At 42.2% G+C, this 16,961-nt stretch overlaps 1 protein-coding gene across 4 annotated transcripts in view; it reads left to right on the forward strand.

Moving 5' to 3' along the window:
* DCC (DCC netrin 1 receptor) overlaps nt 1-16,961 on the forward strand; it is a 948,093-nt gene that overhangs the window by 835,210 nt on the left and 95,922 nt on the right. For 3 of the 4 annotated variants that reach the window (XM_082241768.1, XM_082241769.1, XM_082241771.1), the window contains 3 exons: nt 4,351-4,446; nt 13,918-14,156; nt 16,090-16,228. In XM_082241768.1, coding sequence (XP_082097894.1) covers nt 4,351-4,446; nt 13,918-14,156; nt 16,090-16,228 — 474 coding nt within the window. The remainder of the gene's footprint in view (nt 1-4,350; nt 4,447-13,917; nt 14,157-16,089; nt 16,229-16,961) is intronic. The other variant, XM_082241770.1, reaches the window with a different exon arrangement.

Raw genomic sequence — 16,961 nt, forward strand, 5'->3', positions numbered from 1 at the left:
GTGTTCTTCTCACACTGAGAAGGATCGCCTATCGCGACCTCTGCCTGGATCTTGCTGGGAAAGCAGACAGGGAGGTCAACAGGAGACCAAGCCGGGTGCCTGGGAGAGTTGCTAGTTTCTCCTGATAAAGGCTTGATTTCCGACAAATGGAAGGTTGACATCAGTCGGATCTGGTCCACTGCCCAACAGTGATTCCCCACCTCTGTCTTGAAGGCTGCCATGTTGCTGAAGCTAAGCTGGTCTGGGACATTGCCTTGGTGGGTGCTAGCTTAGAAGCTGGGCAGCTAGAGAGAGATTTGCTTGTATTTAAGTTAATTAAATAGTTTGCTTTGCCTCACAATACAGTATTAAGCAAGCTGAGGAGCCAACTAGCTCAATGGGTATTACAGACATGTCCCACTCAAGAATTTAAGAAATTTAGATGTATCATAGTCATAGATGATCTCCAGATAGCACCGTATTAGAATTAGTAGTTCTGAGAAGCACATTACCAGGAGCCAAGGGGAAGCAGCAAGAGAAGGTGTGAGGAAGGTGAACAATTTGAATTTATTTATTATCCCTGTTCCCTTACTGTTAGCTGCCTGTTGCTAGCAGGCTTCATCCTCTGTATGCTCATAAAAACTGGATCAGGGCCAATGCTATCTGGGTAAGAATAAAGATGATTCATCTGCAAATATTTGGCAGCAATCCCTGGGTATTTTTGCTTTGTAGGGTTGGATGCATGATCTTCAGATATTTTTTGCTTCCCCGATGCCCCAGTATTTATATATACTTTCCCCTTCTGATCTGTGCTACAAGAATGAGTGGGTGAATGTTGCATAATTGACACCCGCTATTTGCTTAAAATGGATATGTCTTGCTTTGTTTCGCTTGGTATTTTTTGAGAATATTTGGCCAGCAATACTACGGCATTATCCAAACCAAAATTAAGCAATTTGACTAAATATGTCCCCTGTTGTGAAGCTCCTTGCTTAACCTCCTCATTGAAATTATGGGATGTACAGCAAATCCAGTGAGTTGAATGGGATTCCCAGGTAAATGTGCACAGCATCACAGCCATAAAAAAATGTCTATCTTTTATCAGGATTGTGCCCAAGTTATTTGTATTAAAGATCTCCATCAATGTTATTAAACTTCTAAAGCCAAATACAAAAATAAATCACAACGGGGGGGGGGGGGGCAACTGCCCAGTGAGTTAATTAAATAGGTATGCAGGAATCTGCTTCAGACTAAATCAAGCCATTGGTCCATTGGTCCATCTTGTGTAGTACTGTTTATGCTAACTAGTCATAGCTCTCCAAGGTTTTAGGCAGGGAACACTCCCAGGCCTTCTTGGAGATGCCAGGATTGAACCCAGGCCCTTCTGCATACAAAACAGAGCTACAACCTTTCCCTGCAATTGAGCACCTCAAAATATTCTTTGCTAGATGTGGATAGTTCTCATTTGATGATGATAGTGATTTTCATTAGTACAATACTTTGTAAATTATAATCATTTCTTCTGTCATGCTCCAGTGAAATATGCGGCGCCCGAGAGTTAAGTCAAGGGAATCCACATTATTTAGGCAGCTGAGCACTTGAGAAGATCTCAGTATTAGTAAGAAGGAAAGTTTAAAAGTGAACATTACTGATATAGCTCCTCTCCTGAAGTAAGAATTAACGGGTCAAGAGACTTCATCACTCAGTAAACAGGCAGGTAGCAATTAACAATAATCTAAAGTTATATTGCTCCTGTAACATAGCATGTCTGTGATGTGAATGGAAATAAATAAGACTCTCTTGTACTTGGTTTGTCAAGGTTGTGGCTACACTCATGCTAAAAGTAGCAACATGTGTAAGCTGAGCTCTTACCGTTGAGAATTCTGATGGCTTTCTCTAAGAGATAAGCAGCACCAATGCTGGAAGGAATTATCGAGTTCCTAGCCACTTCTCCCCTTCATTCTGCTTTCCTTATTTCTTCTTTACTGGCATTTGGAAGAAAAGGAGCAAGGATGATCAGCTGTTAACAGAGATATAAGAATGTAAGGATAGATCACTGATGGGGAAAAGCAACCTTCTCTTCCTATCTCCAATGATGGCTTCATGAGAGCCAGTATGGTATAGTGGTTAAGAGCAGTAGTCTTGTAATCTGGGGAACCGAGTTTGCGTCTCTGCTCCTCCACATGCAGCTGCTGGGTGACCTTGGGCTGGTCACACTTCTTTGAAGTCTCTCAGCCCCACTCAGCTCACAGAGTGTTTGTTGTGGGGGAGGAAGGGAAAGGAGATTGTTAGCCGCTTTGAGACTCCTTAGGGTAGTGATAAAGCAGGATATCAAATCCAAACTCCTCTTCTTCTTCTTCTTCAGAATTCTCAACTGGAAATTCCTAGCTCATGTCTGAGAAATTCTCTCATGATGAGTGTAACATGTAGCCAGCTTCTAAACAATCCCAGTCAGTTTATATTACACCAAGCTGAACACAGGTCACCATGTGTAGCAGCCTTCCAGGAGTTGCCACCAGACATGAACTTCCTTTTCTCCCTTTTCAGTCCTAGGACTAGGAGGGAAACCCCAGAATTGTTATGCAGCCACCAGGTCACATGACTAAAGGGCTGCATTTAATTTGTTTGGGTGCAAGCTGTGTTGTTGGCATCCATCTGTCTTGAGAGACAGTGGAGTGTGCCTCTGGGTGTGAAGTCAAACTGCTGTGTTAACAACACTGAAGTGACTTCCCTGGGGTGCAAGCCTGGGCAGTGTGTGTGGAAGTCCTGGGCTGCCCAGATAACAAGATCCCCCTCTCGACCTTGCTGATGTGGTCCAAAGGAAAGCAGAGTACATTTGGCGCCAGCTTGACTGCAGGAGTTGCTGGAAGGAGGCACATGAGGCAAAATCTAACCATTTTACAGACTCTAGTCTGGATTTGTGTAGGCTTTACTCCTAATAATTATAATAATAATAATAAATGTATTATTTATACCCCGCCCATCTGGCTGAGTTTTCCCAGCCACATTAGCCTTTTCTTCTCCCGAAGAATTCGCACAAGGCAGTGGAGGTTTAGGATCAGAGTTATCCTTCTCTTAGATAGACTCCCTTCCTAAGTTGATGAGCCCCATGTGCCTCTCACTTCCCTCTACAGCACATGCAGAAACCATCTTCTTGACTGTTAGACCCACACTTGGTCTTGTTTAGCAACTTGCGCTTGTTTAGCAAGTACAAGGAATGTTTCTTACCATCTGCTTTTTATTCAGTATTTACAGAGAGAGGCTTTGGGACACAGCCTCCTGGATAATGGCGTTGCCCCGAGTGAATCTCCACCCCACCCCATCTCTCCCACTTCTTCATTTGTCATCCCTGTGGGTGCTGACAAGTGCCCTCTGCCTTTCGGCTCTTTGCTCTTCTACTTTCAAGGCGTGCCAGGTTCTGGAAGAGGGAGGGTCTGGAATGAATCATAGAATCATAGAATCATAGAGTTGGAAGAGACCACAAGGGCCATCGAGTCCAACCCCCTGCCAAGCAGGAAACACCATCAGAGCACTGCTTTCCAAAGACACTGTGTCCATCAGCTGTCTCTCCCCTGGTGCTTCCTCTCCCTCCTCCTCCTCCTCTCCCATTATTTCCCAACTTTCCCCCTCATCCACCTCTGAGCTGTGATCTCCCTCAAACCCCTGTTGTAATTCTGAGCTGTCTTCCTCTTCTCTGGAAGGGTCAGGCTGGGGAGGCGGTCTCCACCATTCCTCTTCTGCCCAGTCCCTGACATATAGGCAAAACCTATTATATCTTTTTTATAAAAAATTATAAGATTTTTAGAGCACTTTATATATGCCTAATGCATGTTTGAACTAAAGAGCACTAAGCCTGGTCTAAAGCAGTTAATTTGTCATCTTTTGGTCTTCCACTGAGGTCCAGTGCCGAGGGCCTTCTGGCGGTTCCCTCGCTACGAGAAGCCAAATTCAAATTACAGGGAACCAGGCAGAGGGCCTTCCCTGCCCTGTGGAACACCCTCCCACCAGATGTCAAAGAGAAAAATAACTACCAAACTTTTAGAAGACATCTGAAGGCAGCCCTGTTTAGGGAAACTTTTAATGTTTAATAGGTTATTGTATTTTAGTGTTCTGTTGGAAGCCGCCCAGAGTGGCTGGGGAAACCCAGCCAGATGGGCAGGGTATAAATAATAAATTATTATTTATTTATTATTATTATTATTATTATTATTATTATTATTATTATTATTATTATTCCATGAGAGCTCTTGCCAAGGGTCCTGTCTGCAGCCTGCAAGTCCCTTTGATTCTTCAGGTGTACATTAGATGGTTACCAAAATCTGCTTTCAGACCGTTAATTCCAGCTGTGTTGTGTCTGTGCTTCTCCTACAGAACCAAGTTCCCACTATGTCATATCTTTGAAAGCCTTTAACAATGCTGGGGAGGGAGTCCCTCTTTATGAGAGCGCCACTACCAGATCTCTGACAGGTGAGTTGGAATGCTTGGCTGATACGTTTGCCCATTTCTATCGCTAACTCTCTCGTAGCAACGCATGTGCTTAGGAAGCAAGGGATGTGTATGTAAGGTGAGTAGATGTGTTTTTAATTGGATTACCTGCACCGATCAGTATAATGCACTAGGTTGGATGTGGTGATCTTTAAAAGTTGAGAAAGTTTGTCAGGACTGGCTCAGAAATGCATGAGCATTGCTTTCAGGTGCATGACTGCACTGGCCCCATAGCGCTGCATCTGAGATGGCATCGTGCAATACAAATGTAGCTGTGTTACATATCTGTGATGACTTATCCACACATGAAAACAGCTTTTAAGCTTCACAGGGTTCCTTTTCATCAGAAAAAAACAAGAATGCTGAAGGGAGGGGTCCTCCAGATATTGTTGGGCTAAAGCTCACATCATCCCTGGCCATTGGCCATGCTGACTGGGGCTGATGGAGGTTGGAGTCCCCTGCTATCTGGAGGTCCACAGGTTCCCCATTTCTGATTAAGGCCATTCTGGCATTGCATGCAAAACAGAAGAAGAAGCAGATGGCTTGTTCCAAGGATGTTGCATGGGAGAATGGCATGGGGCAGAGCCTTGTGCTGGATCATTCACAGTACAGACTGCATGTCCATTCACACCTTCAGTTTGGTTCTTGAGCAATAAGCCATAAATGCCAGAATAGAATAGGTACCTGAAAGGGGGAAGGATGCTTCTGTTCTTTGGAAGCACAACCTATGATTCCCTACATCTATCATGTAGAACTGATGGGGGAACCCCGAATCACTGTGCATTGTGTGAGCTGTGTATCAATATGCATTGGAGATGGTCTACACAGCCTGCCTTCCATTCTTCAAGTCTAGTGAACTCCTATAATCCTTTTACAAGACTCCACACACCCATGTCTTAGATTATGTCTGGGGATGGAAGTGGAAATGGAGGAAAGAGTCACCACAGCCTCAAATCCCATGTTGCACCCAGACCATCATCCTTCATTGTCCTATAGCCTCAAAGTAACTGTAACCCTTGCAAGTTTCCAAGATGAAAGGAGGAGCTGCATGGTGTGTCTGCCTTCTTTGCTCCAAATGGATTGCAAATATATCCCTTTGCCATAACTATCTCTCTCCCCCGCCCCCACAATAAATGATTCTCTTTTGCCTCTGAGGTCACAAGTGGGGAAACCATGTGTACAACTGTTTATTAAGGTATTTCTATGCCACCCTTCACCACAGGAGACTCATTGTGGTGTGCAAGCGAAATTAAATTCGACAAAACACAAATACAGTCATTACAGCCAAGACTCACAAAATACCTGCATAGCAAATACAGCAACAGTGTCTTACGTAAGAACTGGCTTGACCCATCACACCCCTCCCCTCCACCTCTAAAACTTGGATGAAAGAGGTGTGTCTTCACCTGTGGCTGACACAAAAGCACTGTAGGGGCAAGGCACAGCTTGGGGGACGATGGATTTGACTCAGCAGACCTCTGTTTTTTATCACTAAATTAGAGAATCCATGCAGTGCCCAGTTGCCCACTGCTCTTTGATAAGGACACGTACTTACAATGCTGTAGAATGTGAGCTGAATAAATCAGTGAAGTTGTTGACACCTGTGGAAATACAGTGGTACCTCGCAAGACGAATGCCTCGCAAGACAAAAAACTTGCTAGACGAAAGGTTTTTCCGTTTTCGATTTGCCTCGCAAGACGAATTTCCCTATGGGCTTGCTTCGCAAGATGAAAACGTCTCGCGACTTTGTTTCCTTTGTCTAAAAACAAAGACATGTTTTGTTTATAAAGTTAATTTATTTTCCCTTCAATTTTTGAACTGCTCTTTACAGTATGTGTGACTTTAAAGAGCAGTTAATAAACTGTTGTTGTACCAAATTTGGCTTTGTTTGGACTTTTTTTGACCATAGGAACGCATTAATTGAATTTCAATGCATTCCTATGGGATTTCGTGATTCGCAAGACGAAAAATTCGCTAGACGACAAAACTTGCGGAACGAATTAATTTCGTCTTGCGGGGCACCACTGTAGCTGTATTTATTATTTACTATATATATTAGTTGCTTTCCTCACAAAAGGGACCCAAAGCAACTTGTAAAAATGGCTGAATTATAAAGACACACAAGCCTCTCCTTTCTCTTGCACCAACCTAGCTAGCCCCACCAAGTAGGACTTATATCCTAACTTGAATCTGAAGCCTTCAGGGGAGAAGCTCCATAGAGGTACTCTCCCCCTGTTAGAAGGAATGCTGCTTTATTGCATTCTTTCAGTAGCATTTCTTTCAACACAAATATTATTCTTCCAGAATAATAGAAGACATTGGTGAAGTCTCTGAAATTGGCAACTTCAAGAGTTGTCACCTATCTTACCCTATCACATGCCATCTTTGTGATGGTGGGAAGAAATGTCCCCATTCATTTCCATGGAGAACCTTCTTGTATCTATGTAGAATGGGTTTCTCAATTAGGATCAATGTGTGTGCACCCATGAACACACACACACACAGAGAGAGAGAGAGAGAGAGAGAGAGAGAGAGAGAGTGTCGTGGTGCAGACATGAAAACATTCCGGCTTCCAGGCTAAAGGTAAAGGTAAAGGGACCCCTGACCGTTAGGTCCAATCACGGACGACTCTGGGGTTGCAGTGCTCATCTCGCTTTATTAGCCAAGGGAGCTGGTGTACAGCTTCTGGGTCATGTGTCCAGCATGACTAAACTGCTTTTTGGGGAACCAGAGCAGTGCACGGAAACGCCGTTTGACTTCCCGCCAGAGCAATACCTATTTATCTACTTGCACATTGATGTGCTTTCAAACTGCTAGGTGGGCAGGAGCAGGGACCCAGCAGCGGGAGCTCACCCTGTCATGGGGATTCGAACTGCCGATCTTCTGATCAGCAAGCCCTATGCTCTGTGGCTTAACCCACAGCGCCACCCGCGTCCCTTGCTTCCAGGCTATGAAGTAACAATTGAAGGGAAAATTTGCAAAGTCATGGTTCCCGTACTTTGAACTCAGGGATTATATGAGCCCTGAAAGAACAGTTACTATGCTGAGAGGCTCCTTAATTTTGTTGCCCCTGTTGAAGGACTTCTTCCCCCCATGTATAGAAAGACCCCCTCCATAAATGTAATTCACTTTCTGTGAATAGACGTTACTTCCATTTTATGGAGTAAAACATTAGGATTCAGGCTATAGTATATTAACAAATTCTGTAATACTATTCTATTCCATTCTACTAATATGTAGTGTAAAATTTAAGATTAGAGAAAAGGGGTGTTTAGCCTTTGGCCAGCTTCATATGTTGCCATTACCTTTACATATGGATGGTAATTTCATCCAATGTGGTTCCTCTTTAAAGATGTTATGGTGGTAGCATGGAGTGCAGTTCCACTGAAGCAAATGTGAATCAGTCATTCTTCTTTCAGGGCATAAAAACCTGACCTTGCATGGATATTTTGGGATAGCAGTGGCAACCGACTCTGATCAAATTGACTCTGTGCGATGTCAACTGTTCCTTTGTCTAGATTTAAATTGAAGGACCAGTGACAGAGCAAAATGAAATGATTATACCTCTCAGAAATGATTACATTTGTGCTGCTGGCTATAAACTCCAGGCAGCCTTGTGACAATGTTCTCTAGTTGAGCAGTTTTACTTTTCAAAATGCCAGATCTGGGCATAATTTGAATATGTAAAGGCCACATTAGAAGAATTCTAACACTTTTGCCCCTCCAGAAATGGGTTTTTGTCATTCCCCCTATCATTTATAAGTTTTGCTAGGTTGAAAATAATCTGCCACCGCCAGCAAAAGTCAGAGACACAGACAAGGGTCGGGCAGAGAGGTTGTACTTTGAGATGATATATTAGTACTAATTTAAGACACTGCCAGTTTTGCTCAGCTGTAAATAGCAGTCAGAACCATCCACACCCTTTCTGAAGCATCATCTTCCTTCCACGCACATTTCCAGACTGCTACTGAATGACACTAGAGTTGCAGTATTGGGTTCTAAGCCACAGAATCAGTGTGCAATAGAAGCTATCTTTCAAGGGGATGTGAGAACCCAGTGATGTCTGCTAAGATATAAGCCCCATAAAACTCAATGGAATTTACTCTCAAGAAAATGTGCATTTGACAACAGCTTCAGTGATCTAACACAGTGCAATGGCTAGCTGTACTGGGAGCCCCCAGTGATACTCAGCTCTGACACAAACTCTTAATAAGTAGTCTTAAGCGAACTACTCTTTCTTAGTCTCTCCCCTCCATCACCTGAAAGATGATGAATAACCATGACCTGTTGTAAGCATTACTAAGACAATGTATGAGAAGTGCTTTGAACATTCCAACATGCCTTACAAATCCTAAGAATTACATCACATTTCCCCCCACTGGAGCAATATGTATAATTTGGTAGACAATTGTCGTCTTTCCTCGTGCAAAACCTATCTTGTTCAGAACTTTCCTAAAGTAGAGAAAAGTCAAGTCACTGAGAGCAAAGCAAGAAAAAACAGACTGAATAACAGAACACTAAGGTTGTTCATGAGGAATAGCTGGACCAAATTATAGCATGTTAGCTCCAGGTGGCGAACCATTCCTTGCACCTATGAGTTTTGTGAAGTATTCCCTTTAAAAAAAAAGTATTGGAAATCATAAAGAGAGAAAATCTATTATGTTTTCCAATCTTCACCCTTAAAAAAAACCCCTCTCCTAAGAGTAAAGTGATCCATACTCTAATAACTTCAGTATGTGGTGGTTTTCCCTTGTAAATGCAACTTCTCCACTCTGGTGGTTGCAAAGGTTGCCCCTCTCTCTTCTGTGCATGCAGGTTTTGAAAATTTTCTGAATATATGTTTCTCAAAATGATCTAAGGTTATCTTTTTCTTTTAAAGGTTTTTTTGAAGTACATGGTTCTATCAAGAGTTGTGTGCCTAACCAGTGAATTGTTATTGTTATTGCTGTTGTTGTTAAAAATGTGGAATATAATCCCTACCAGAGAGTAGGGAACCACAGGGCAGGGAGTTGAATACAGCCCCCAGGTCTCTAGGTCTCTCTTCAGGCCACACCCAGTTCTCAAATAATGCCTCTTGTTTGCCTGAAGGATGGATGTTTAAGTGTGTAGAAATCTCTGGAATGTAGTCTTCTGTACCAAGGTAAGAAACACACCCATTGCTCTAGCCACCATTGCCTCCGTCCCCACCTATGTTAGTCCCTATCTCCACCTAGCATTGGGTACGTAGCACTTGAAAGGATTTCCCTTCAGGAATGCGGACCTCAGGTGGTGTCTACTTTGTGAGGAACACAAAGAAGAAATTAAATAGCCTTATAGAGGCAATGTCTTCTTCTACAAAAGGCCACCGAGATGAGCATCTTCTTAGATCAATAAATCTGGACATGGGGCAGAGTGTTGTACATCACATCCTTGAAGTTACTTTCCCAGCCTCTTTTAGTAGCTTGTAAAAATCCTTATGAACCTTTGTAGGTTAGACTTTTATATACATACATATTTTAAGCTGCGTCAGCAGAATTCAGCATCAACATCAGGACTCATTTTTGCAACACTGAGAGTAGCAGCGAAAAAATAGAAGCTCTCAGTATAAATAATGTCTTACCCTCCCCACCCTGAATGGGCCATTTTCTCCTGTAACTGTGGCCCACTGAGAGACAGTGTGTTTAGAGTGCTGCAGATCAAATCTCCATTTAAATGCAAAAGCTCATTAGGTGATTTTGAACAATTACGTCTCTTGGTTTAACCTACTAAAGAGGGTTGATGGTGAGGGTAAATTGTCACAGAGTGACCATAGCCTACTTTTGCACATCTGAAAACAAAAGGAATGGCTTCAAGGTCAAAGGATGTGTTTTCCAGACTGGCTGATCCCAAGCAATAATTAAGAAATTGACAGCCATGTGTGGATGCAAAGGAGGCCTCGCTTAAGGATCTAGGGGCCCTTTGGCAAGAGATCACTAGTGCACTTCCTTAAAAGTGACAGGGTATAAAAATGGAGAAAGCTCCCTTGAGTATGGAGTGCAGAGTCTCCTGCAAACCCATTCCCTGCAAATCCTCGATATGATACGGATGACTCTGGAGGAACGTAATTGAACCACAAAACAGTGAGAACCCAGGGAAGACACAGGCCATACCAGAGAGACTTTCACTGCCTCCATTTTCCCAGGAAACAAGAAGCTCAGCTGGTTCCCTGGTGAAACTCGAGCCCTTGGCCAATGACTAATCATGCAAGCAGTGGCTCTGGTGTGAAAATGTGTGTGGTCAAAACAACAAACAAAACAAGAAAACATGCTCCATTTTCTTTCACTGAGAGCATGCAATTACTAAATGTCAGCTGTCAATGTGCCAACATCAACAAGTGACGATATTCTGCAGAAGGAAATGGTTCAAGGTTTTGGGGTCCTCTTTTTTCAAACACCAGTGGACAGAGGTGCCAACTTGAATAAAATATTGGGGATCCATGTAAGCCCCGCCCTACATAACCACACAGCATTTGAATGGCAATGCTCATCCACTTTGGGGGACCCTGGCCCCCTCAAATATTTTATGGGGGGTGAGGGGACCTTGGCCCCTAGCAGTTGGCTCCTATGCCAATGAGATGCTGAGATGCCTCTGGTTTTGCTGCTTAGCAATGAAATAGCTCAAAATCCAAATCATCCCAATGGACTCCAACCATTAATATTGCTAGACTGGATTATTATTATTTTCACTGTGTCATATGCAAGAGGCCTTCAAATTGCTAGATCTCCCAAGGCAGATAAAATGTTAAAGGAAGATGTAAAGTGTTTCATATATTTAATGTACAACACACATTACCTTTTGGCTAGAGCCATGGAAACTTGCAATATTGCATCTATAAATTTTTCTATTACTTCATTTTTGAGGGTGGGAGAATGGATGTTTGGTTTACAAGTGGAACTTGAAAGCTCTAAGAACAAATGGGTAATATTCTCCATTATTCTCCAACAGAGGCATAAATCACGTTGCATAGTCTACTTGAATTTCATGCACAAATGAAAATTTGGCATGTTCTGTTCTGTACTGAAGTTTCATAAGGTAGTCCTCAAGGATGAAAAAGTGGGGGGGGGACCCCCACAGTAATATACCCACTCTGCCCAAATTTATGGTTCTGCATAAATTTCCGATAGCATTTTTCTCTTGGGTGTTTTTGTTTTTATTCAAAACACTGCTGTACTGCTTAATAATTGTTTGGAAAATTTGCAGAACTAATTGCTTTTATAAAATGTACTTTTTAAAAAAGACATACAGCTAGATAGACAGACACAGAGGAAATGATCTAATACTCAACTAGGAAATTTCACAGATACTGATACTTTGATTTGACTTCTACAAGTATGACTCCTTATCCACTTCACCCAGAATAGTATAATGAGTTTGCTAACATAAAATTCATTAGCCTAGTTCAGGTGTGATGGGATTTGATGTAATAGGAAACCAAGCTCTCAGGCTTGCATACTTCCCTCTCCCCTTCTTCCTTACCTCTGGTTGTAAACTAACCACATCCAAATGCAGGTAACTGTGGTTAGCGAAATCTAGCCAGGATCAAAATGTGGTGTTCTGAAAGCATCATTTGATAAACAAACCACAATCTCCAGAGTTAAGCCATCACAGGAAATTGTGGTTTCTAAATTGAGGTTCATTTAAAAAAGCAGAACTGGGGACTTTTGATCTTCTCATCTGGCATGTGAAAAAGGAAAAGTGTCAAGGAGACAACAGAAGCCAAAGATTGATGCTGACTCAATATGTGGTGTAATCTCCACCATTTCAAAAAACATGCATCAAAAAGCAGAGAACTCGAGAGAGCTTCAAAACTGTAATCCAAATCTGCCAAATTCAGAAAATGTTTGAAATGCTATGCTTTTTATATATTCTGAAGTGTGTTGACAAAACCCCAGAATGTACTCTGGAGGTTGTTGGAATGTGTCAATTTGTGCCTTCAAAATGTCTGCTTCCATGGCCTAGAGATTGTCATGCCACATAGTGCATTGTAAAGGCAAAAGGCTCAGGTGAGGCCCAGAAGAAGCAGTGCTGTTTAGTCCTCAAGCAGTAGACAGACACGATTCTGAACAAATCAATTATCCATCTGTAGCCGTGAATCATTTTTAACAGCATCAAACTAACAAAAATGGATCACCATCGCAATTAGCTGCATATTCCCTAACCCTCCCCACAATTTACACATTCAACAGAGGCAAATACATTTTCCCCAAAATACACACAGCTTTACTTACATTTTCTGAAAATTTGGATTGGGTTGTATCCAACACTGACATTCTACAACAGATTTCCACTCCTGCCTTGGAATATTCTCCTCCTCTCCGCTGCAGCTCTCTACTGCACTTTCAGAAAGGTTGTGGGACCCTCTGAAGGAGATTTGGAAGGCTTGGGGAGAGAAGAGGAAGGTGAAGTCCTAAGCAAAACATGACTTGCACAGCTTGGGATATAATTTAGTATGAATGTTTGATCCTGGTTTCATCCTGCTGTCCCAGCTGTTGTTGCTTCTCAGCACCATTTTCTTATTTTTAACTTGTCCTCACTGACCAATGGACCTTATTTACAATTTAATTTTCTGCGTGAGGTCACATTGTTCTGTTTATAAATATCATTTATCCTATCTCACCAAATGTAGTCTCGTGATGCTGTAAGCAAAATTGCTGGAATCATTACAGAATCACTACAGAATTATTTGAATGCAGTAGAGGCTGGTGGGTGAGGACAAGGAGCAACAAAAACATCACAGAGAAGAACAGCATCACAACACAGCAGATATTTTCAATGAGCCCTGAAAGTAGTCATAAAGAGAAGCGCATTTCAATGCTCACAATAATGAGGAAAAGCAAGACAAATAGTTTTGGCTCAGGACTAACCCCCCACACATAAGCCCATACCGTTCTGACTTCCCTGAAAACAAAATGTTAAGCAGATGGTACAATGTTCAGAGAACAAATTATCGAGCAATTCTGAAAAAGAGGCAGTAATACAGGTAACTCTAACATGCACTGCATTTACAAAACAAGGCTTTCAAATAACTTCTGCTTTAGGACATTGTAGGGAATTAAAAAATAACGCATCGATTATGTGTTTCCTTGAAAAGGCTTGTGGATCATTCTGAAAACACACCAAGTATTTCAACTTCACTGGGAGAAAAGAAACAAAATAGTGTAATGAGAATGCATATGATTATGCCTTTAATGTTGGTTTGCTCTTGACAAATTAATGTGAGTTAACTTGTTGCTCATGTATTTTTCAATTAATGGCTGTTTGTTTGTTTTTCTCCTGTTCCTATATTCTCCTCCCATCATCTTTATTGCCATACATTTAACCCATTGTGATGTGTATCTCACTGGTGGCTGTTTATTTATTTGTTTCTTTGACGATGCTGTTCTTTATTTTAATTTGTGGTATGCTCGTTTTTTTCTGGTGGCTTTTGTGACCCAGATCCCATTGACCCATTAGAAGTTGATTTTTATCCTTTGCTTGATGATTTCCCTACCTCAGTCCCAGATATCTCCACCCCCATGCTCCCACCAGTAGGTGTCCAGGCTGTCGCGTTAACCCACGACGCTGTGAGGGTCAGCTGGGCAGACAACTCTGTCCCCAAGAATCAAAAGACAACAGAGGTTCGGTTTTACACGGTCCGATGGAGAACCAGCTACTCTACAAGTGCAAAATACAAGGTGAAGTTTCGCTTTAGGCATAAACGGGCTTCTCTTTCTGAATCCCAACCTTTGCTCAAAAAATAGGCCTGTCATGAGCCAGGCTCCGCGTACCCCACAGTTCCAGAAAACATGGTTTCATACTGCTGGGCAGGAATGGAGAACCTATGGTGGTGTAGACATTATTGAACTTCAGCTTCCATTAGCTCCAAGCAGCAGGAATGATGGAATCTGTAACCCAACAATGTGTAGAGGTTCTCCACTGCTGATGTGAAGGATTGCTTGAGAATCGGAGCCTCATGAAGCATTGAACACTAATTTTCAAACTTATCTTCACACCCATAGGGACCAGAATCTTCGTAGCTAAGCACTCTGAGATAATTTCAGCTTCCATTTCCACTTTCATAAACAAAACTGTCTACACAACGCACCCCACCAGAGGCTCTGTCTTGCGGCCAAGATTGGGGGGCAGCAAACAACATGTGTGCCAAAGACACTTCCACCCCTAGGACTAGGCACATTTGACCCCTGCCCACTTGTGAAGAGGGTCACCGAATCCTCAAGAGCCCTGGAAAATATGGAGACTAAGCTGCATACATGGGAACATAGGAAGCCACCTTCTACCAAGGCAGGTCATTGGTCTGCCTAACTCAGTATTTTCTACACTGATTGGCATCAGCTTTCCAGGGTTTCATTCAGGAGACATAGCTGAACCTACCGGGAGATTCTGGGGATTAAACCTGAGAACTTCTGCATGCAAAGCAGATACTCTTCCAAAGGGCTACATCCCTTCCTGAGTTGTTCTTTAATGCTCTAAAGTTGCAGAATAGTCCATGATCCTCACTGCTGGCTTCCTCTGGTTCTGCTGCTCATTTTCATACTTCAAGATAAAAACTTGCCATTCTCAAGTGGGTCCTTAATGCAACCTTAAACAAGAGATAGATGAGGAGAAATATTGTATTACCAAAGTCCCAATATACCTATTAGGACCCTTCTGTTTGCCTGTTCTTAGCGCACTTCCATCAACAAGATGAATAATGCATTGGCCTCCATAAAACGCGTGATCAAAAGCACACACTTAACCAAGCCAAAGCACAAACAAGCACAAGGTATTAACATCAAAACTTTTTATAAGAGCATCAGTACATATTTACCCAAGAGGCAGCAGAGGTGTTTTCGATCACCTGATTAAATATGTAGGAATGCGGCTCAGAATGTCCTTGTTGCAAAGGACAGGTAAATAAGCATTATTATGTGTGTGTGTGTTTTTAAAGGAACAACTTCTTCAATAAAGTGAATGTTATAGGTCCCAGGTAGGGTTTAATATAATATCAAAAAAGTAATGTAAACCAAAGTAGTTCAGTAACATTTTTAAAAACTTGTTTGTCCCATAAAGGGCATGCAGTGTCCCAGCCCAGCTTGAAAAGGCTCGGACATTGCTTTTTCACAACCTGTGGTGGGGAAAAAGTTGGTCCCTGGGGTGCACCAGTGTAGAGCTGAACTGAAATGTCTCCTCCCCCATGTTTACAAGTCCATTTTCAGGCTAGGAAGTTGGGTGAGGGGCTTTTTAATTGTCCTTCCATTTTTCCTGAATTTCTTAGCATTTAGGGTCCCCGGGGAGCATGCAATGCAATGTCAAAGTTTGATGGGTGGGAAACAACCAAGGGATGGGATACAGTTGAAGAGAAGAGAGTCCCAGAGTAAAAAGAGATGGACATTAGCAAAGACAGTTACAAATAATTGTATCTGAGGAATAACGAATTGGGGGGGGGGATTGATCAATAGGTTTGTGAGAATGGAAGGTTTTGAGGAACAATTTGAAGAAAGGGAGCCAAATCAGTGTACCGGAAGAAGGAACTAGCCTCAGAAGATCATTCTCAAAGTTGGTTTTCCATCAGGAATGTAGCATGATTGTCCTTTTTACCTATATTTTCTGTCCCTCCCCCCTTTATAGTCCGCAGACACAACAGCCTTGAGTCACACCGTATCGGGACTGAAGCCAAATACCATGTATGAGTTCTCAGTCATGGTCACGAAAGGTCGAAGGTCGAGCACATGGAGTATGACAGCTCACGCTACTACTTACGAGGCAGGTATGTCTCTGTTAGGTTTCTTCCCCCGGTGTTTTCAAATATTGGCAAGTTTATTTTAATGGCTTCCGCCACAACCATCCACTTCCACAGATTGCATTTTCCTTTGGCCACATTTTACTGTGTTGTTGCGAAAAGCACAACACATTCTAGGGGGAAGCACGGCAAAACAGGCCCATCACCTAGCAGCTGCTTTTTGGCTCCAATCCAGAGTTGCTGCACTTTAATAAATGGAGTATTTACAATACTACGCTGCATAAATGCAGTGAACTTCAAAGACCTTTCCTGCTAATGATGAGGCATCATTGCAATTCATTTTTCAAAAGAGCTCGAGATCAGATGAAAACATGTGTAGAAATCCTCTTTTATTATTAGAAAGAGAGAAGTCTGTGTTCTGTGCTAATTTGTCAAGTGCTCAAGTAGTCTGATTGCATCCAAGCATGGATGTAAGAAGGCAAAGTTTTGTTTTGAAACCGTATTACCCCTCTCTGTTCTAACTACATGCAAAACACAGTGGAAAAAGGCAACCATGAAGAATACAACGTCTTGAGCTGTTCTTATATAACTTCCTCGGTGTTTTGAATTATTTGCATATATATTCAGGCACTTGCAGGTTCTTAGCTGTCATTTCAGATAACAACTCTGCAGTCTGACGATAGTTTAATGACTGCTGATTGCATTTATTTTTTCAGCTGCTGTCTTTATCTATTGTACAGGAATTGTTGTGTTTTAAACT

The sequence above is a fragment of the Podarcis vaucheri genome, assembly GCF_965113315.1.
Source record: "Podarcis vaucheri genome assembly, chromosome: 11".
In the NCBI taxonomy this organism is placed as follows: Eukaryota; Metazoa; Chordata; class Lepidosauria; order Squamata; family Lacertidae; genus Podarcis; species Podarcis vaucheri.